Below are 19,478 nucleotides of genomic sequence, written 5' to 3'. Positions count from 1 at the left end.
TGTGGGCCAGGTTGCAAGAAACACCCTTCAGAAAGCAGCAACTGCAGCAGGAAAAGGTTCCCACCTTCCTCAATCTCTGTGTTTGCAGCAAGGGAGCTGAGACACATCCAGACCTGCCTCACCAAGAGCTGAGCGTGGGCAGCCTGCCCAAGAGCTTCTTCTCTGTGGCTTCTCTCTGGCTGCTGCAGCTTTTCTCTGGCCCTGGCACTGCTCTGCTGTCACATCCTGGCCCACATCCTCCTGCCACCTCCTGATTCTCTGCTACAGTGCTCAACCAGATCCTGCTCTGCACCACAAAGCAAATGCAGAACTACTGCATTACAGAATGGCCTGGGTTGGAAGGGACCTTGAGATCATCCAGTTACACTCCCTGCCATAGGCTGGGACACCTTCCACTCTCCCAGGGTGCTCCAAGCCACATCCAACGTGGCCTTGGACACTTCCAGGGATCCAGGGGCAGCCACAGCTTCTCTGGGAACCTGTGCCAGGGTCTTCCCACCCTCACAGGGAAGACATTTTTCCTAATATCCAATTCAACTCTGTCCTCTGTCAGTGTGAAACGGTTCCCCTTTTTTCCTGCCCCACACTTAATTCTTCCAATGTGCTTCCAGACCCTGGCCCCAGACTTCCTACTTCTTCCTTCTCCCTCAAAAATCTACAGAAAAAACTCAAGTGTGATTACTGCTGTCCCTCTTGCAGCTACCCTGCTGTTTCACTGAATGCAAGTCACCAAGCACAAGTTTTGAGTGCTTCTGGTTCAGTTCACCAGGTAATGCTTTGCCTTGCTCTTGCCAACAGCAGCCCATCCTTTTTACAAACTGGGGAGGGCACAGCACCAGCTGCACAGCAGGAAGCAGAATAACTTCACAGTGCAGTTACACAAGGGCCAGGAATCTTCCATATTCATTTGATTTCTAACGAAGTGATAAGAATCCACCACCTCTGATAGGTACACAAAGAAGCTGCATACTTCAAAGTTTAACATTAAACAAGAATTACTAACCACCAGGATTTGCTGTGAATAATTACACTGGCTTCACCGAGATAAAATCCTTGCCACGATCCCTGTTTTTCTACAATCAACATTAGTTCCACGCAGAGTATTCCAACAAAACACAGATGAGCCCTCTGTTCCAGGATCTCTGAAGATCTCCCTCCCTGCACACAACCCCCCAAAGCCTCAGCCTTACCTCCTTCTGCTGCCTCTCCAGCTCTTTCATCCGGATCTCCCGCGCCTCCGCCCGCGCCGCTCGCTTGGCCGCGAGTCTCGCTTCAGCCTGGGAACAGAACACAGGGATGGGGTGAGATGAAAGCTGGGCAACCCAATGGGGAGCACACTCTGGAAGCAGGGCAGGGAATGGGGAGGCTTGGCTGTAAACACACCTGTAGGAGTTAATTCCCTATTGCAGGTAATGGCTCTGCCTTCCCTAACTGGTTATCTTAACAGTCAGGTAAAAACACCCCCTCCCTGAACACTCGTGTTTAAAAGAGCTCTTTAATTATTATTTATGTGCTGGAGAGGAAGCAGGGGGATTTATTTAAGAAAGGCAGGTTTTGCTGTTTTTGGTTTGGGTTGGTTTTGGCTTTTTTTCCCCTCCCCTGCAGCATGGATTGTTTTTTATTGATGAATTAATTTGACCAACACCAAACACATTATGTGCCATTTTTCCTAACCACTGACACTGTGCACACATACCTGGGCACAGGATTTGGGTAAACACTGGAGTTCAATATGCACAGCTAAGGTTGGAATTATGGGGAGAAAATGCACCAGCTCTATTATAAATCTCAAAAATTCCATATTCCAGTCCAAGCCTCGCTGGAGTGGAATTCTGCCAAGAATGGACCTCTTGAGAGATCTACAGTGCTTCCTCACTTCAGCCCAGTTGGAAGTGATGGAACATGCTATAGAGTAACATTTTTAATATTCTGCTTCAAATCCCAGGCAAAGCCAGTAGGTCTTACAGAGGAAAAAAGTAAAATTAGCTTGGGTTTGCTACAGTATAACCGTGAGCAGCTCAGCAGGGAGCCAAAGGCATCACTCACAGCCTGGTGTTACACCTAACTCCTCTGCTTCTGAAACCTTTTACTCTAAGGACAGCAGCCAAATTGACAGGAAAAGCTGCCACAAGATCAAGGTCAAGCACACAGAGAAATCAAAACACTGGTGTTTTCAGTAGCACTTCTAAACAGAAGGAAAACCTCCAAAAAAAAGAAAGGTGTAATTTCTTTTCCTTTCTGTAAGTGCATTCACCACTGAAGCCCAGGGAAAAGGGTCACAGCCTTCAGAAACACAAACAAAACAAGGAAAAAGAGAAAAATAAAGAGCAGGATGGTTGAAACTTGCAGTTAACAGCCAAGGACTGATGAAAATCAAGCAGGAGCTGTTGTATGGGAGTACCAGGAGCCCTGTGATGATGTAGATCCTAAAACCTCAGACTGGAGAAGGCCAAGAGGGGTTCTCATGAATCCATACAAATATTCCAAAGACAGGTATCCAGAGGACAGTGCCAGACTCTTCTTAGTGGTGCCCAGTGGCAGGATGAGGAGCAGTGGCCATAAACTAAACCACAAAGAAGTTCCACATAGCATGAGAGAGAATTTCTGTTCATTGAGGGTGGCAGAGCACTGGAACAGCTCTCCAGGGAGGCTGTGGAGTCTCTCTCTGGAACCATCCCATACCCAACTGGACATGCTTCAGTGTCACCTGCTCTAGGTGACCCAGGGGATTGCACTGGGACTGCAATCCTGTCTAACCCCAAATGTTCTGTGATTGTGCGAAGTCTGAAAAATTACTTGTGACAAGGAAAAAAAGCCTTCTCAAGCAATTAAAAAACAAAAGCCCATGGCAGAAATTACAAAGGGCTGGTTTTGCACAGAGCTGCTCTCCCTTGAGTTCTCTGCCTGAATTTCAAGGTAAGTGGCTTTGCCATGGACACAAACTCATAGCAGGAACAGACCCTCCACCCCTGCACCCAAAACCACCCCCTCCCACAACCTGTTTCTTACAGAGCCAGCTGAGAACAGGCTCCCAAACATGTTTTCAACAACACTTCCCAACCTGAAGCAGCCTGTCCAAGAAAAAAAATCAGCTCTGCTGCTGCTGGGCAAAGCCTGGGTGGAATCTCTGGCAGCAATGCTGTGGTCTACCTGCAGTGTTTGAAACTGCTCATGACACCCACTATCCAAACATGCCCTGAGATGTGTGCTAAAGGCACGAAATCACAGCTCTGGAAACAAGCCTGACACTGATGTGATGCCTTCTTTTTATTTAAAAATAAACACTGGCAAATCTCACCTGATAGAGGTGAGGAATAACACCAGCACAAAGTGTTTTTTCCCTATGGAAAACAAAGGGCACTAAAGTCTCCATAAGCAAAACACACCAAACAGTACAGGCTGTGTATCCCCAACTTCCCTTCTTTCAGAAAAATGCAGAAACAAGACTATTTACATGTTAACATGATCACAGCTGTCATTCTTGTGAATTTCAATACTCAGCTGAGCTTTTACATAGGTGTGTCTATATGTACAATTCTAGTGTAATTCAAATTATACATATTTCCCTTTGTTTTCCCTGTATGATAAGGGCCAAAGGATTTACACACTTGTTAGTTATGTTGCAGAACTATACTTTTTCACAGAAGCAACAATGTAATATGAAATGAAGAAACGTGAAAAATAGCAAAAAAAAAAGCTAAAAATTTAGTCAGTTTTTTCTCAGGCCTTCCTGAGAATGAGGCTCACCAGTTTCTAAATTACAGATACCAACTGCAGGAAGTTAAATGAATTTCACTTTTTGCAAAACCACATATTTTTGTGTGTCATTTCACAGGATATAATTCTGGTTTTAGTGCCAATACATGGGGCATCTCTACTTTATTCTATTTCATCTTTGTAGTCCACCAGCTGCCCATTTAAAGCCAACCTGCAAACCTACTAAGAATAAAAACACATTTTCACTCAGCAGCTTTGACTAACAATGCCTTACATCTTTGAACAAGCATACTGTTTATTTATGAATTTTCCTTTCCATGACCATATCAGCTTTAAGCATATTTGAATACAAACAACAGAAACAGTATCCTGGGTTCTTGAACTTTAAGTTAAAAACCCCTGGTTAGCATACACTGGTAGCTTTGCAAGAAGGCATCAAGTATTATTCCATCCTGAACACACATATTTTAAAGCAACTCATTTTCATCCCATCAAAACAATTACAGAATTGTTTGGGCTCAAAACAGGGTCAGGATCACATTCAGATCACACTGCTTAGGGCTTGGTCCAGATGGTTCTTGAAAACCTTGGAGCTTGGTGGCTCCACAGCCTCTCCAGGCTCCTGTTTCACTGCCTGAGCATCCTCATGGAATAAAAGAATAAGTTCCCACCTGCTCTTGGCTCCTTAGTGACCCCAACTTCTCTGTCAGAAAGCTGCTGTACCTTTAGGGCTGCATCAAGCACTAAGGAGTATTTTCAGGCATGCTCTCAAGGATGTCTGGGTGCCATTTAGATGATTACACAGTTATTTTCACTGTGGTTCCTCACCAAACACCAGCTCATTTGTGCTGGACAAAGGAGGGTTTGTAAGAAACAGGCCATCCTTCCCTAAAGGGTTTTGGAGCCCATGGCAGAATGACAGAAGGGGGGACAGGAAATATGCAAGGAGAAAGAAAAGGCTTCAGTATGTGAGGCTAGCCATGAGTCTTAGTCAGGCCAGCCATCAAATGCTCAACCTGTGCCCTTCATAATCCCATTTCTAGCATGCTTTGGTGCATGGAATTACTTTACTCAGAATGGATTTATTTTTTTTATACTCTGTAAGTGGCATTGCTGACAAACCTGGCGTCACCAGGTTCAGAGGAAGTAAATCCATCAGGGCAAGGATGAGTCCACACCTCACTGGGCAGGATGTTACCAAAGTCAAGCCAAAGTCTGGTAGCAGCCCTAACACCCAACAAATCCTGCACACAGGTTTTCCTGTGCCAAAGCCCAGCTCAGGTACAGTGGGTGCCCCCCAGCATGGCACAGGCCAAGGACACCCAGAGCAGCCACCCCACCTGCTCAAGCTGGACATGTAAGAATAAAAACACAGGCCAGGCTTTCAGACAGACACAGAGGAGCACCAGATTTGTTGTGGGCCTCTTCCTCAGAAGCCTGGGTGTGACTGAACTCATGGGAGTTTGTCAGACCATGCACTCTGAGACTCCTGGACTCTGTTCTGCTATAAATACCTTGACTTCTTGCACAGCCTGCAAGCAGCAATGCTAACTTTACATTTCTCTCTCTGTGCTGACTAAACCAAAACAGGCTTTGCCTGGCTGACTTTGGTCCTCATCCAGCCCAAGCACTTGGCAGAGCCCAGAGTCGAGTCACCTCTAAGGGCAGTAGCAGAGACAGGCACTGCAGCCTGCAAGAGACACTGCTGAACTTTAGAAAACCACCCAAAAGACTCACACACTTCTGAAATACAGCTGTTCTTTAGGCTGCCTATGGCATAAATAGCTATTCAAGGGATTAAAGATTATTTTTTTTAAAAATTAGAAATCGTTTAGACTGAAGGAAGTGATATTAAAATCATCTAAAATTCACTAGTGACTCAGCAAGCAATACAGGCCTCAATCAAAAGTGACAGATCACTGTCAAAAACAGAAGAATAAAAATATGAAGCCTAATTGCACTCATTACAAAGCTTTTGCAACTTCCCTTTTATGAAATATTGCTCATCTGACAAGAAGAACTGGCAGCTTCAGCCCTACTGAGCATGTCATCCCAAAAAAACCCAAACCTCATAAGAGGCTTCTGTAAAGCCCCATAGGCAAAACGAGAGGAGATGGCAACCAGACTGCTGAGACAAACACAGAACTGGGCACCAGCTGAAAAATCATCACCATAATTTATGGGACTCGCTCAAATACAACAAATATACACACTGAATTCTTGGGTTTTTAGTGCAGCTGCTCAGAATGATTTACAGTCACCAAACCCTGAAACAAATACACTGTTGAACTGCAAAATGCTCATGTCTTTTGTTGGGCTACTTGTTCACCACTTGACACTCCTGCTTGAGGGTCACTTAGCCTGAAAATAAAAACCCAGCCCTGTGCAGCAGAGGGGCTTAAGGGGTTCAGTATATTTAGCTGTGAAAAGGGAAAAACTAAGCAGGTTGTAACTGGAGCACAACAGCCTCTGTGAAAAAAACAAACCAGGTATTGGGTATCAGCTGGAAAGAGTGAGAAGCATCTTCTGCCGCCTGCAGCAGTGGGGAGAAGAGAGAACATGGGAGCTGCAGCTGCTGTGGAGTGACCCCTCCACAGCCCCTTCTGGAACAGCACTGATGGGGAGCAGCCTGGCTGTGCCCGTGGCCAGGGGATAAACTAAAGCACAATGGTGAGGAAGCCGTGGCTTCCTGGCCCCGCGCGCCGAGCCGGGGAAGCTGCGCTGTCATTATCATGGTGATGAGAGAATTATTTAGGTGAGTTGCTAAGGTAGAGGCCAGCCACACACACTCACACACATCCTGAAGGTGTGCATTCTCAGAGCCTTTCCCTCCTGGAATGGCCAGGGCTTCATTGTTCGCCTGGCAGCCCCAAGATGCAGCCAACAAAGACAGGAAGTTATGCTGCTTTTCTGAGAGCTGAAAAATGACTGTGTTGACTTGCCACATAGTTACATGTGTAAGAGTTTTCCAGCTATACAAAGCACCCCTCAATTCCAGTGCACTCAAAATTACCTGCTTCTAAGACTAGTAATCAAAGTCAGTGTCGTATTTTTTGTGGAGGATTGAAGTGTTAGCTTGCCAGCACCAAACCATACCAGGAAAAGCTCTCTGATCCCACTGCCAGAGAAACCTTAAAACACAACTCTGCCTGACTAAATTACACCTGCTCCCTGTAAGCAACCACTGCTGTTGCATTGCTGAAATCACTATTCTCAGGCTGATTTAAACCTCTTGCCAACTTGCTAAAACACAGCCAGCCAGTCATTTTTGGGGCCAACATAATTTATGACGGATGCTGTCCCATTCCAGTATTCTGTATCCCCTTCTTCAAATGTTATAGGACTGTTCATTCTGTTCAGCCAAGTTACACTTCATCAGTCAAAAATCTGATAAGGTTTCTTGCACTCCTACATAATTTAAAGTCTGTTTGGACATGCAACACCTGATTTGCAATATTCCTGTAACACAGCCGACCAATATAGCTACCGGGTAGAACCAGTGCTAACCCATGGCAATGTTTTTCCCGTCTCCATTTGAGCAGCGTGTGACCTAACCCAGGAATTCCAGGAGCTCACGGGTGAGTGGTGACTACTTAGCATCGAAACAAGAGCAATCCTGGTGACTTTTATGTTTAAGAGGTCAAACCAGCATCTTTATCTGACTGTTTTGCATGAGTTATAAATACAAACAACACATCTTACTCATAAGGTAACGAACCCGTGAATCATGTAGGGTTCGGTCAGTCCACATCCTGCTTCACTCCTCACCTTTCTCTTAAATGCAAATCACTACTCGGAGGCAGCAGGCTGATGAAGCTTAGCCTGCACGTAAATACAGGGATTCCCTCCTAATAGCCCGGCAGCCCATCCTGAGCAGGTCTGACAGCTCCTCTCCCCTTGCACTGACAGCCCGAGTGACAGCTCCTGTCGAGGGATGCCTGATGGCCCACGGGGCTGCTGTGACACTTTGCTTAGCCATCATTCAGCAGGTTCCGCTGGCTCCCGGAGCAGCTCGCAGCTCCAGTTCCGCTCAGCGATCGTGCGAAGCGAGCCCCCGGGGCTGGGCTCCCCCCACGCGGAGCTGTCCCGGCCGCGCTGCCCGAGCCCCCCGCTGGCCCCCGGCCTTACCTGCTGCTGGGCAGCCGGGCTGAGGCAGTCGGCAGCCGCGTCCATGGCTCCGCTCCGCCGTCTGTCTCTGTCCCCGTCCCGGCGGGGCCCGCCCGGCACAGCCCGGCACGGCCCGGGGGCGGAGCGGGGAGCGCGGCGGGCGGGGAGCGGCCGGGGCAGCGCTGGATGAACGCACACCTGCCCAAATCCGCAGGGCAGCCGCCACCCAACCGGCCTCCTGGCCTCCTTCTTGTCCCCGAGGGAGACACAGCCCCGGGAGGAACATCCACCAAACACCCAGGGCAGATGCATAATAAATATATATATTCCTATTCACGCCACGAGGCCTTTGCATGGCCGAAACAAACCGCTCCGCTGCTGTTAATTGCTGCAATTATATCGGTGCTGCGGATTGCAGCAGCTGTGTAGAGCCGAGCTTAAAACGAGCCATCCACGCTGGATGGGCTGGTGTTGGTTTCGTTCTTTCAGAAATGGCATTGCACGCTGTAGAGTAATGGGGGGGGGGGGGAACCACACAGCAAACATAAAGCATGTAATTGAAGTCTGACAGTACTGTAGAAGAGCAATCGGGAATAGTGGCTGACCAAAAAATCAGGACACCCTGCGTTTCAAAAGGTCTCTGGTGAAGAGCTAAATGAGCCGAAGGCACAGAAAAATTAGAGGGCACAAGTGGTTATAAGTGGCACTAAACGATACCCCGAGAACACCTGAAGGCACGGTCGGAGCAGATACCCCGGCTCCACGGAAATCACCCAAAATCCCACCGGACTCCACGCAAAGCATCCCTCGATCCTCCTGCCTTCACCCCAAGTTCGCACGTGGCCGGGGAGGAGCCCCCGGCAGAGCTGCGAGGCTCAGGCAGCTCCTTTCAGCCACTGCCATTCCGCACGGCAGAGCACTCGGGCAGAGTCAGCTCTTCCTGGCACGGGATTTTCCACGGCCAGCCAAACAGGTTACTCCTTAGCAACTCAGCCTGTGCCCTCCTTCCCGGCCAGCGAGCCCGGCGAAGGAGCCTCCACCCAGGCACTGAGCTCAGTTTTTCCATGAGCTGCCTGCCCGGGACAAGGAATCTGGCTGCTCAGGCTGGCACAGCACACGCTGCCATGCAGCTGACAGGGTTTCAACTAACTTGGAAGCACTGGCAGTGTTTTACGTTTGGGGGCAAAACTTCAGCTGGATTCACTGGCAATCCCTGGATCCAAGCCACGTCCCACTGTCCCTGGGAAGGCCGGTCATGCTTTCTTTAAATAAGAGGGATTAGGGATCTCTAACTTGCACCCTGCCCCCTGGGAGAAACTGCCTTAAGTCAGGTGAAGCTTTACAATTCTAAAACAGACCGGTTTTATGTAAACCATAGAAATACAGAATGGTTTGGGTTGGGAGGGACCTTAAAGCCCATCCAGTTCCACCCCTGCCAGGGGCAGCAATACCTCCTACTATCCCAGGTTGCCCGAAGTCCCATCCAGCCTGGCCTGGGACACTTCCAGGGATCCAGGGGCAGCCACAGCTTCTCTGGGCACCCTGTGCCAGGGCCTGCCCACCCTCACATCTAACCCTGTCCTCAGGCAGTGGGAAGCCATTCCCCTGTCTCCTGTCATTCCCACAGACCTTGTCAAAAGTCTCTGTCATTCCCATAACAATTTCTTTAAGTGCTTGAAAAGCTGCAATAAAGCCTTTCCAAAGTAATTCCTTCCAAAGTCACATCTTGCATTAAACTCCAAAGCCACCAGTTGAGCCTATTAGTTATTTTTAACTTCACCAGGTAAACAACCCAACTTTGCTTTAACAATATAAATCTGAACTTTCTCAAGTCCACTCCAGCATTTGTGTAAAGAAAATAAGCAATACTACATGTTCCTGTGAAGCATCTGTAATTTAAATCTTCATTTAACAGACACTTCATCCTCCAACAGGTCTGTCTTTTGTGAACCAGCCCCAAGTCCAAGAGGAGTTATGCCCTAATTCCCAGAGGCTGCTCAGCATTCAGTTTTGGTGCAGTTACAGCATGATTTGGGGTTTTCAGCATTGTTTGGTGCTCAGATGTGAGGAAGGCACTTCTGGACTATGGCAGCACACCCCAAGGCAGCCAGGACCAGGCAATGGAGCTAATTCCTCAGGAAAAATACCTATTGCCTTATATGTAGAGGTTTGAACAGAGAAGGGGAGTGATGTTAACTGTGTAAATCCAAAGCATCAGAACAATTCAGCATGACCAGTATCTTGATCTCAGCTTGAGACAGACAATTTGTTCTGGTTCTTGATTAACAACAATTAACCTCTCCTTACATTCACTGGCAAATCTCTACAGGTTTTACACTGTCACTTGGAAAATACACTAAAAATACAAGTATTTCCTACACCAGGCATAAATTACCCCCCCACATGCACACCTTTACCTATTTACTTTCCAAGCCAAGATGTTTGGTTTTATTCAGTTTACTTGAGGAAGCACTTAATACATACTCCGGGATAAATTCAAACAAACAATTGTACTATAGACCTGCTGGGTTGGAACTGGAGGATCAAGAGGTCTTTTTAATGCTAGCAAACTTCCATTTTTTCAGCAATTCAGAGCACTGTGCTCTGAACACACACTTCAGCATTTTATAACTGATTTTATGTAAAAGGAGGCTCAGAATTCCAATCAAGTCCTGACAAATCCCTTCAAAACTGCAGTGCCTATCTGTCATAGCTCTCTCCTATTCAGAAAAACATCAGCATCTTCTAAAATGGGTAATTATTTATTTGTTCAGCACACAGTTCTTGTGTCCATGCATTTCCCATCTGAAATATGGTGCTGTGGAAGAGTGGCATTAATTCCAGGACATATCTAGGCAGGAAGGATGTCCCCAGTGGAAATATGCACTGCACATACTACAATGTTAAACTGAGACTAAGAAAAACAGGTAATGGGAGATTTAGAAGGGGGAGAAAAGAGTCAGCTGACACTTTCAGAAACCTGGTGGGATAACTGTGAGTTGGGAATGTCTAAGCAGAAAATAAAAAGGAAGTTTACTGCAGCTCTGATTCCAATGAGACAGACTTCTTATCTCCTCATGGAGAACACACCTGTCCTTTGCAAACACACACAAATGCATGCCTGCACTCAGAACAATGCAATCCTCCACAAATGCTGGCCCAAATCCTAAAAATCAGCTTTCCAGAACTGCAGTTTACTCATAATAACCAACAGCCAAGAAGCTGCATCAAAAGCAAGAGGGAAAGATCACCCAGTCACCCTCCAGGCATGTTAGTATCACTGATAACTCAAATTCCAAGGAAGCCTGGCCCCCAGCACAGCTCATACTCAATTGCTTTTTATTTTGTCTTTAAGGCATGTTGTAGGTAGGTTAAGTGGCATGCAAGTAGGAATAAAGTAGTCAAAGCCTTTAGAGACAGGTTTAAAAACTGAAAAAAAAACTGCACCTGGCTATAGCTTGGCCCACATCAGTATTAATTCTTCAGCAATACAGCAGCCACGTCCCAATACTAATCACCATTATATATAACTCAGATTATTGAATTTATATCTGTAAAAATGAAATTCTGTTGTGCACTTCCTGCATTCTCTTGGCCTACCTCACTATTAATTCTTTAGCAATACAGCAGCCACTTTCCAATACTAACCACCAATATATATAACTCAGATTATAGAATTTATATCTGTAGAAATTGAATTCTATTGTGCATTTCCTGCACTCTTCAAGTGATATCATTTTTGGTGGATTTGCCAGTTGGTTGGACTTATCTTTCTTAGAATTTCAGTTTTGTCCCATCAGTGTCTATTCAGTCCTGGCTTTCCAAACAGTGGGAAGAGAAAGAAAGTCTCATTTTGTGGGGGAAAAAAGCTAAAAAATACTTTCTATTAGAAAAATATTTGGTGACTCCAGTTTTTGGGTTTTTTTCTAGTAAGGTTCAGAGCGCTGTTCTTTGAATGGTAAAGAAAGCCAATAAAAACCTCTGGAGTGACACCCACACAAAGTCAGAGAGACAGGAAAAGTGATGTCTGTGCCTCATCATGATGTCTGTGCCTCAGCCCTTCATCATCCCTGCGTGCTGGGCCATGCTGGCACGGCTGGAGCCCAGCTGGCCAAGGGAACAAAACCTCCTTGCAGCCCCTCACCAGGGCTCTGCACTCCAGCACACGCAGCCCAGCGCTCCTTAGGAAAACAACGTCCGGTTTTCAGCACCAAAATCCCCTGCCAGCATCAACAGATTAGCTTCTGTCCAGGCAGCCTGCAGGGAGGAGGAGGAAGGAAACTGCTGGATCAGACACAAGGCAGACTGAGTCATGCTCCAGCAGGGAAGCTGGGAGGTTCTTGGGGAGCCTATGGCACATTTGTCATTCGGCTTTGAAACAGTGATGCCAGCAACATTTGGATATTGAATACATTAAAGCCTGACTGCTTCAGCTTCAGAAATTTGAAATATGGGTGGATGAAAGCTTCAGAAATTGGAAATAAGGGTGAATGAAAAGTGACGTGATCTTCCTGTTTTAGAAGTGACAGATTCAAGAGTGGTTCCAATAATAAAAAATTCCTGACCCAGTCTTAAGTTTTTCCATTCCTTTGCTTAATAATAGGGGATGAAAAAAAAGATCAAACCAAAGAAGAAAATTAGTTTTGGTTGGTCATCTCACAGGACCTGAGTGTACAGATATCTGTGTACAAAACCACAAAATTGATCCAGCAAGAGCCTTTTACTTGTAGAAAAATGCTTCTCTGCTGGTGTATCCACAGCACAAGGCTCTACTTCCAACCTAATGAGATTAAAGAGTTGGAATTAACCATTTCTACCACAACTGTAAATTTTGTGAATTGGAAACACAATAGTAATTCCAAAATGACACACAAAAGGGCAGAGGTTCTGCACTTCATCCTACCCCCACCAGGGATCTTAGGTGGGAAATACCACCAGCATTTCCAAACTTTGGAATTGCCATAGTTGTCACCAAGCTCTCCCACTCAATACAAAAAAAAAAAAAAAAAAAAAAGACAAATCTAATTTACAGTAAAAATCAAGTCCAAAAAGTCAGACTTATAGTTAAACATCATTAGGGTTTCAACTCAAATATTTGACAATATTCAGTAGAGAGAATGAACTCGGATGGCACCTTAAATGAACAGGGATCACATGCTCTGCAAACAGCAGAGCATCTCATTATCAAACATTTTAGCAAAAAATTGACAGCTCTCTTTGAGGAGCATTGAATTTTCCCATACAGAGAGGATAATAAAGAATACCTACAGTGGAAACCTGGCCAAAAGAACTATTGTGGTGTTCCCACCATAATGACCACCCTGACTGCAGCCTGAACTTATTTTCCTGGATCAGGCTCATCCACACCCTGCAATCCTACAAGACTGAGATTTGGTGGGAGATTAAATGATGGATTTTTTTTCCATGGAAAGTTTTTCTTGCAAGGACATTCCAAGAGAGATTTCCAATTTTGTTTTTAGGGTTTCTCAGAACACCAGAGCTTTGGTTTTCTGTTTTCCTTAATTCCCAAGCACCAGGAGTGGGAATAGGCAGACACTCTGCTGAGGGTGCTGCTGTGAGTTATCTGTCTTTAAAGGCTCAGCATTCTTGCTCCTCTTGCTTAACGTTTTGAACCAAAGACTGGGAAGGGGAGGAGGGAATGAGACCCACGACTAATGAAGGAATTTATACATGAGCACTATCCACTTTGGAGAAACATTTGCTGATGTGTTTGCCAGGAAACCCATCTTGGAGACAGAACTTAGGCATGTGAGCAGAGGCTGGAAAGTCATGTTGACACAGACCTTTCCCCCCCACAAAGGAGCAGAATGTTTATTCTGCAGTGAACAGCCTGTACAGCTCCACAATGCAAGAGACAACTAGGAACTTGCATCCTACCTCGTAAATTATATTGCCATGGAGTCCCAAGGAGTTGCTGCTAAAAATACAACAATAAACAATATTTAGTCTAAACAATAACTGAGCTCCACCAGGAGCTTGCAGGGATTACCAAAGCAAATCCTGCAACAAGGAACTGGTCTTTAAACACCTCTTAAAACTGAGGTATCTCATTATCATTCCCATCTTGGCAGTGGTTTAGAGGCACTTATTATCTCAATAAATGTTTTTGTTGGTGGGGTTTTGTTTTGGGTTTTTGTTGGGTTTTTTTCTTCATAAGCATTGTAGCTCTGTTCGCCAGCACCACTCTATATATAGAGTGCACCACTTCCACTGTTATTTAGCAATCAATCACTGGTTCTGTTTCCACTCCAAAAAAGCAAAACAGGGATGAAAGAGCAAGTCCAGGATAGGGTGTTGGCTGGCAGCTCCTCAGTCAGTATCAACTGACCACATTTACGTCACTTCTTCAATTGGCATTTTCTCCCTAAATAGCTCTCTGGTCAGTAAGTGGTCGGTCCCACCAGGGAAGAATTTGGATACTCCTCTACAGCTGTTACCTCTGAGAACAAATCCATGTGTTTTCTATACCCTGGATAATACTGCAGTCATGTATTTTACATCAAGACTGTTAATTCCTGGAAATAGTTTTGGAGGAGTCCAATTGACTTTGAAAACAGCTGGATCACTCACACAAACAAATTAATCAATCAGAAATGACACCTAGAAGGAGAAAAATAAACAAAATCCACTTGCAGCATTAGCAAATATGGGCTGGAATCTCACAAGGAAAGCATAAAAATCTTCTCAATGTTGTCTCTGGGAATAGTTATTTGCATGAAGCTGGAGCCAGTGGTTTCTTCTACTTGTTTTACCCAACTTCTTTATAAAGAGAGAAGTTTCTCTTTTGCAGTGACCACTTGTAGTTCTGTCTCTATGGCACCAGCAGCATTTTGCAGCAACTGTTGTCCTCATATAAAATTTAAATAAAACTGAACTTCAGAACACCCAAGTAGAATGGCTGTACTGCATAGGGCTGTTTAAATACCATATTTCTGTTTGATTGCAGAACTGCCTCTGCAATTAAAGTCACTCAGAGTTCACAAATAAAAGAGTTGAGTTGTATTTCAGACTTCGGTGTTTGACTTCTCTTTGGAAGCAAAGCTGTGTTTCCCACTGAGAACTCATCCTCAGGCATCAGCACACAGCAGAAAAGCTCTTAATAAGGCAGCACACATGCAAAATTATTCAGCCACTGGTACACATTACTGAAGAGCAAACACATCTGTCTTGACCATAAAGTAAAGCACAATAACCCCATTTGGAACCTGCAATAAAGTGCAATTTCTCAACTTACAGCATAAACACAGGTTGGGGAGGCCTCTGGGGCTGGGTGGATGCCAACATCTTTTTGATGCATGGACATAAACAGAGGTTTTGTTCCTAACTGGTAAAAATACTTGAAGTATAAATAAGAAGTGAAATTCAGGGACTGCTACAAGCAATGTCATCTGTGGGGATCACTCTCTGGTCCCCACTGAACTGCAAATTTCATCTGAATAAAAGCTGGCAAATCCTGAACACAGTCCTGCACTTAGAGCACATTAAAATGTAGATACAAACTCCAGCCACTGCTTAAAATAAAAAAAAGAAAATCACAAGTCTTGAAGCAAAGGTTACTGATGCTGTTCTAGGGATTACCCAGTCTGTGGCACAAAATTATATAAAGCTTTAAGAAAAGGCATAAATAGAGCATTAAGTTCTGCTTTCTTTTTTTTTTTTTTTTTTCTCTAATCAAGTGCACCTGCTTCCTGGTTTAATCAGCCAAAACTCCACATTTGCCTGCATCACAGAAAGAATAAATACATTTACAGGGAATTCATTATGGGTACAACAACAGCACTGGGTCTCCACAGAAGCACAGACTTCAAGATTGATTTATTCTTTTAAAGCACATTAAAATGAAGATCAAAAGCTTCAGGTAATCCACTGAATACTCTCCAAAGCTGAGATTTAATACCCACATTGCAGTTCCAGAAACAGCTCAACATGAGTTAAGTGATGGAAACTGCAGTGCTGAGACAAATCCTATCATTATTGTGAAATGGTGTAATATTAGAAATTAGATCATGTGAACTGCTCTTGTTTCAGTGTCACACTGATGTGGCCCCTTCCCATTTTGCAATAGGTCAGGACAATTTGTCTTTTAAGCTTCAGTGGGAAATTCCTGGAAGAGTTTAACACCAGAAACTGTTCAGTGAAGTTGCACAGGTCTTTGCCATCAATGGAGCAATGAGGAAATCCACAGCACTTCAGTTTCTTGTCCAGAGAACAGAGATTATATGTCCAGAGCTCATCTGTCTCTCTGGAAGGAAACAACCATAAACAGTATTTTTACATCTTCAGGCACAACACACATGTGGAGATTTTAGGCCAGCAAAACAATTGAGAAATTACAAGAAAAAAAAAAATCTTTCCCCCATCTACAGCATTTTCATTTATTTGGGATACAGGAGAGCACATGGGAGGTAGAGCTCTTTTCTTGGGGGTTAATTTCTCATTTAAGAAGGGGAACAGCCCCTGTGAGTGTGAGACTACAGGAGAGGAGGTGTAAGAGGTTTTACTGCTGCCAGTACAGCAGGACTTGCCAAGCTACAGCTGTGGAACTGCCTCATCTCTGCTCTGACAGAAATGTAAACCCTACTAGACATTAACAGCACAACAGTAAAAAAAGTACATTACTTAGAAAAAAGAAAATTACATTTAAAAAGTAAATTAAATGCTTTTAGAGATTTAGTCCCCTTGACATAAAAGAATGTTCTGATTTGTAGAGTACACAGAGAAGCAAGTGTTAAGGTCATCACCCCACCCAGTGTATCAGAGGAGAATCACTGATTAATTACTCCATCTAAACAGACCAAGAATGAACTCCAAGCTTGTTTGAACTGGCCTGAACCCCACAAGAGGGAGCAGCAATCAAGCAAATCAAGTAAATCAAGCAAAGCACACTTTTTTGTGTCCCTGAGGAGATACTACTTGCACCACACAAAGCTGGACCCCTGAATTTTCAATATAAATGTTTAATTATATAGTTATTCACTCACAGAGGATGTGGATGAAAATTATCATTAGAGGATAAGAGACCCAGCAGATGGGACACTCCTCTGTATTCCTACTGAGGGCAGGGTAATTCAGCCTTAAATTATTACCATTACCAGATACATTTTAACCACTTATGTGAAGAAGCAAACCAGCAAAGCTGGCAGGGCAGTGGGGATGTTTAGAATTTGTGCTAGGTCTCCAGACCCCCAGATTCTCAAAATAACCCACAAATCCTAGCTAGCTGCATTTTGTAAGCAATTTCTGTTCTGAATCCTCACTCTCTGCTCCATCTCCAATATTTCTGAAGTGCTCAAACAAAACCTACAGGGTTTTTTATTTAAATATCAGCCAGCCTGTCAAAAGATAACAGCTACCACATTCAGCATCACTCCAACAGCAGAAAAAAATAAAATAAAAAAAAACAAAACAAAACATGAAGAGGTTTGAAAAGGTCCACAATATTATTCCTTCAGGCTCCCACAACCTTGTGGCTAAGTGGAAGAACAGGCAGCAATGTTCTTTGCTGGCAGATGGTTTTTAAGCAGGAACACCTCAGAGCACAAAGCAGAAGCTGAGGGCTCAACAAAATGCTGTTTTTAGGGGTAGAACCTCCTGTATTGTTTTGTCTCCTACCTCCCAGGCTCGTAATAATTTACTTATTAATAATTTATTGCCTTTTCTTAGTTAAGAGTGGGAATTGTAAAGATAGGCCATTTAACTATAAATTACAATAGAGAGGGGAAAACGGTGGAAATGTTTTGGAATAGACAGAGACAGAATTTCTTCTTTTTTGTACCTCAGGGCCAACAGAGCACAGCTGAGCTTAGTCACTGACACAGGAACTACAGCTGAAACCCATCATTAGTTCTTCTGGCAGCTCCTGGAGGGTGTGTTTGGTCCTCTTCTCATCCCTCTGGTATTTTTTGTTGCTGCTCTCCTTTCCCAGGTTTCTCCCTCTGGGATTACCCACAGTGACCCCAACAGGTATTTAATTATATGCACATCCTACTGACTGACAAAGGGAGGAAAGAAGGAATCTGAATTGAAGACATGCCTTTGATCATTAAAAAAATGAGGATTTTACATTCTTCTGTAAAATCCATCACAGTGCCAATATCAAAGACACAAAAAAAAAACAACCCCAAACCACACGAGGCATTTTTACATATTCTGGGCTTCTTTGGCAATAGATTTTGCACACATCAGTTATCCCAATACAGATTTTAATAAAAGCTCTGACTGCTCCCCTGATTTTTTAAAGCTGTCTGTTATGGATGTAGAAATACTTGGAGCTACAGACATACAAAATAACAGGTTTTAGAGGCATATCTGCCAGAGAACAGATGATTTATTGTAAGTGATTCCAGAATATTAATGTCAAACATTCATCATCACAACACAGTTTACTACAAAAGCTAAAGTGGGGTTTTAGGTTATATTAAAAAACCAATTCACAATACATAAGGAAGTTATACAACTTCTCAGCCCTAAAAACAATTTCATGGAGAGTAGCATTTCTAAAAGACTCACAGCAGCTTCTCCCAAGCTTTAAAGACGCTCACAGCCATGTCACCTGGCAGAGTCAGACAGCACAGGAGTTTAAATCAACTAAAATTTGGAGAGAAGACCTCAAACCTTCCATGCTAGTGATGCTCAACAGCCCCAATTAAGTAGGGAAACAACAAAGCTCTTTGAAACCTGAGATGCTGCCTGAAAGAAATTTTTTAAAAGTCTCCTTGAGGTCACAGAGAATTCCTGGTGACCTTTTGCGAACATTTTGGTTTGTCCTCAGTGAACTCCACCTGCACTTGCCTGGCAGTTCCAGGAGGATCCAGTGCCAGGGCACTTTATACAGTTGAGAAATTCTCCTGTGGTACGAGCAGTGAGCTGAGAAAAATGTACCCTTGCCAAGCCAATTCCAAAAAAATCAATCAGTGCACACTCAAGGGCATGAATGACAAGCTTATTCAGCTGCTCACAGCAAACAGCAGGGAGGGGAAGCAGCACTACCTGACCACCTTAAATGACCCTCCAAGAGAGGTAAGAATTGCTGCTGACCAAAATATTACCTAAAAAATTGCATGCTTAAATTAAGATGGAGCTGCTGACAGCACACAGCTACAAATTGATGTAACAAAACATTTTTCTGACTTTTAAATCCAGCATAAATCTTCTGTTAGGGGTGCATTTTAAATACACTACAGCAAATCAGCACATATTACTTGGGGAGTAAAAGCTGCTAGGGAGCCTAAGTGTGTAAATATAGCATGCAGCTTGGATTTGCTGCATCCACAAGGAACTGAGAAAGCCTGCTTTCACCTCCCAAAAGCATTTAACACGACTTTACATCTAGCCAATGCCAAGGAAGGGACTTGGGAGCTATTTATACACAAAGATAAAAGTGCAAATAAAGAGTTTTTTTAAAAACCCCTTGAGGTCATCAAGCCTTATTCTATCTAGATGCAATTTTCTGCTACCCAGCCATTTCTTCATCCAGTTTCTAGCAGAGAGTAAAGTAAAAAAGGGAACTCTTTCTCTGAAAAGCAGGTTTAAGTGAAGACAGAAGCTGTAAGTGCTGAGGATTGGACCAGCATATGAACACATCCAGCTTACACCAGGCATTAGCCTCCAGCAGGTTTAAGGTTTCCTCTGAA

At 44.2% G+C, this 19,478-nt stretch overlaps 1 protein-coding gene across 19 annotated transcripts in view; it reads right to left on the bottom strand.

Moving 5' to 3' along the window:
- The window catches only part of LRRFIP1 (LRR binding FLII interacting protein 1), a 278,630-nt gene that overhangs the window by 233,140 nt on the left and 26,012 nt on the right, over positions 1–19,478 (bottom strand). For 15 of the 19 annotated variants that reach the window (XM_079311117.1, XM_079311116.1, XM_079311118.1 and 12 more), the window contains exon 2: positions 1,191–1,277. In XM_079311117.1, the coding sequence (XP_079167243.1) occupies positions 1,191–1,277 (87 nt within the window). Of the gene's footprint in view, positions 1–1,190; positions 1,278–7,845; positions 7,980–19,478 lie in introns of those variants that run through there. The other 4 variants (XM_079311120.1, XM_079311110.1, XM_079311112.1 and 1 more) reach the window with 2 other exon arrangements.

The sequence above is a fragment of the Erithacus rubecula genome (genome assembly GCF_903797595.1).
Source record: "Erithacus rubecula genome assembly, chromosome: 8".
Lineage (NCBI taxonomy): Eukaryota > Metazoa > Chordata > Aves > Passeriformes > Muscicapidae > Erithacus > Erithacus rubecula.
The sequence above is the reverse complement of the archived record's forward strand: the minus strand, read 5'-3'. Positions and strand labels throughout refer to the sequence as shown.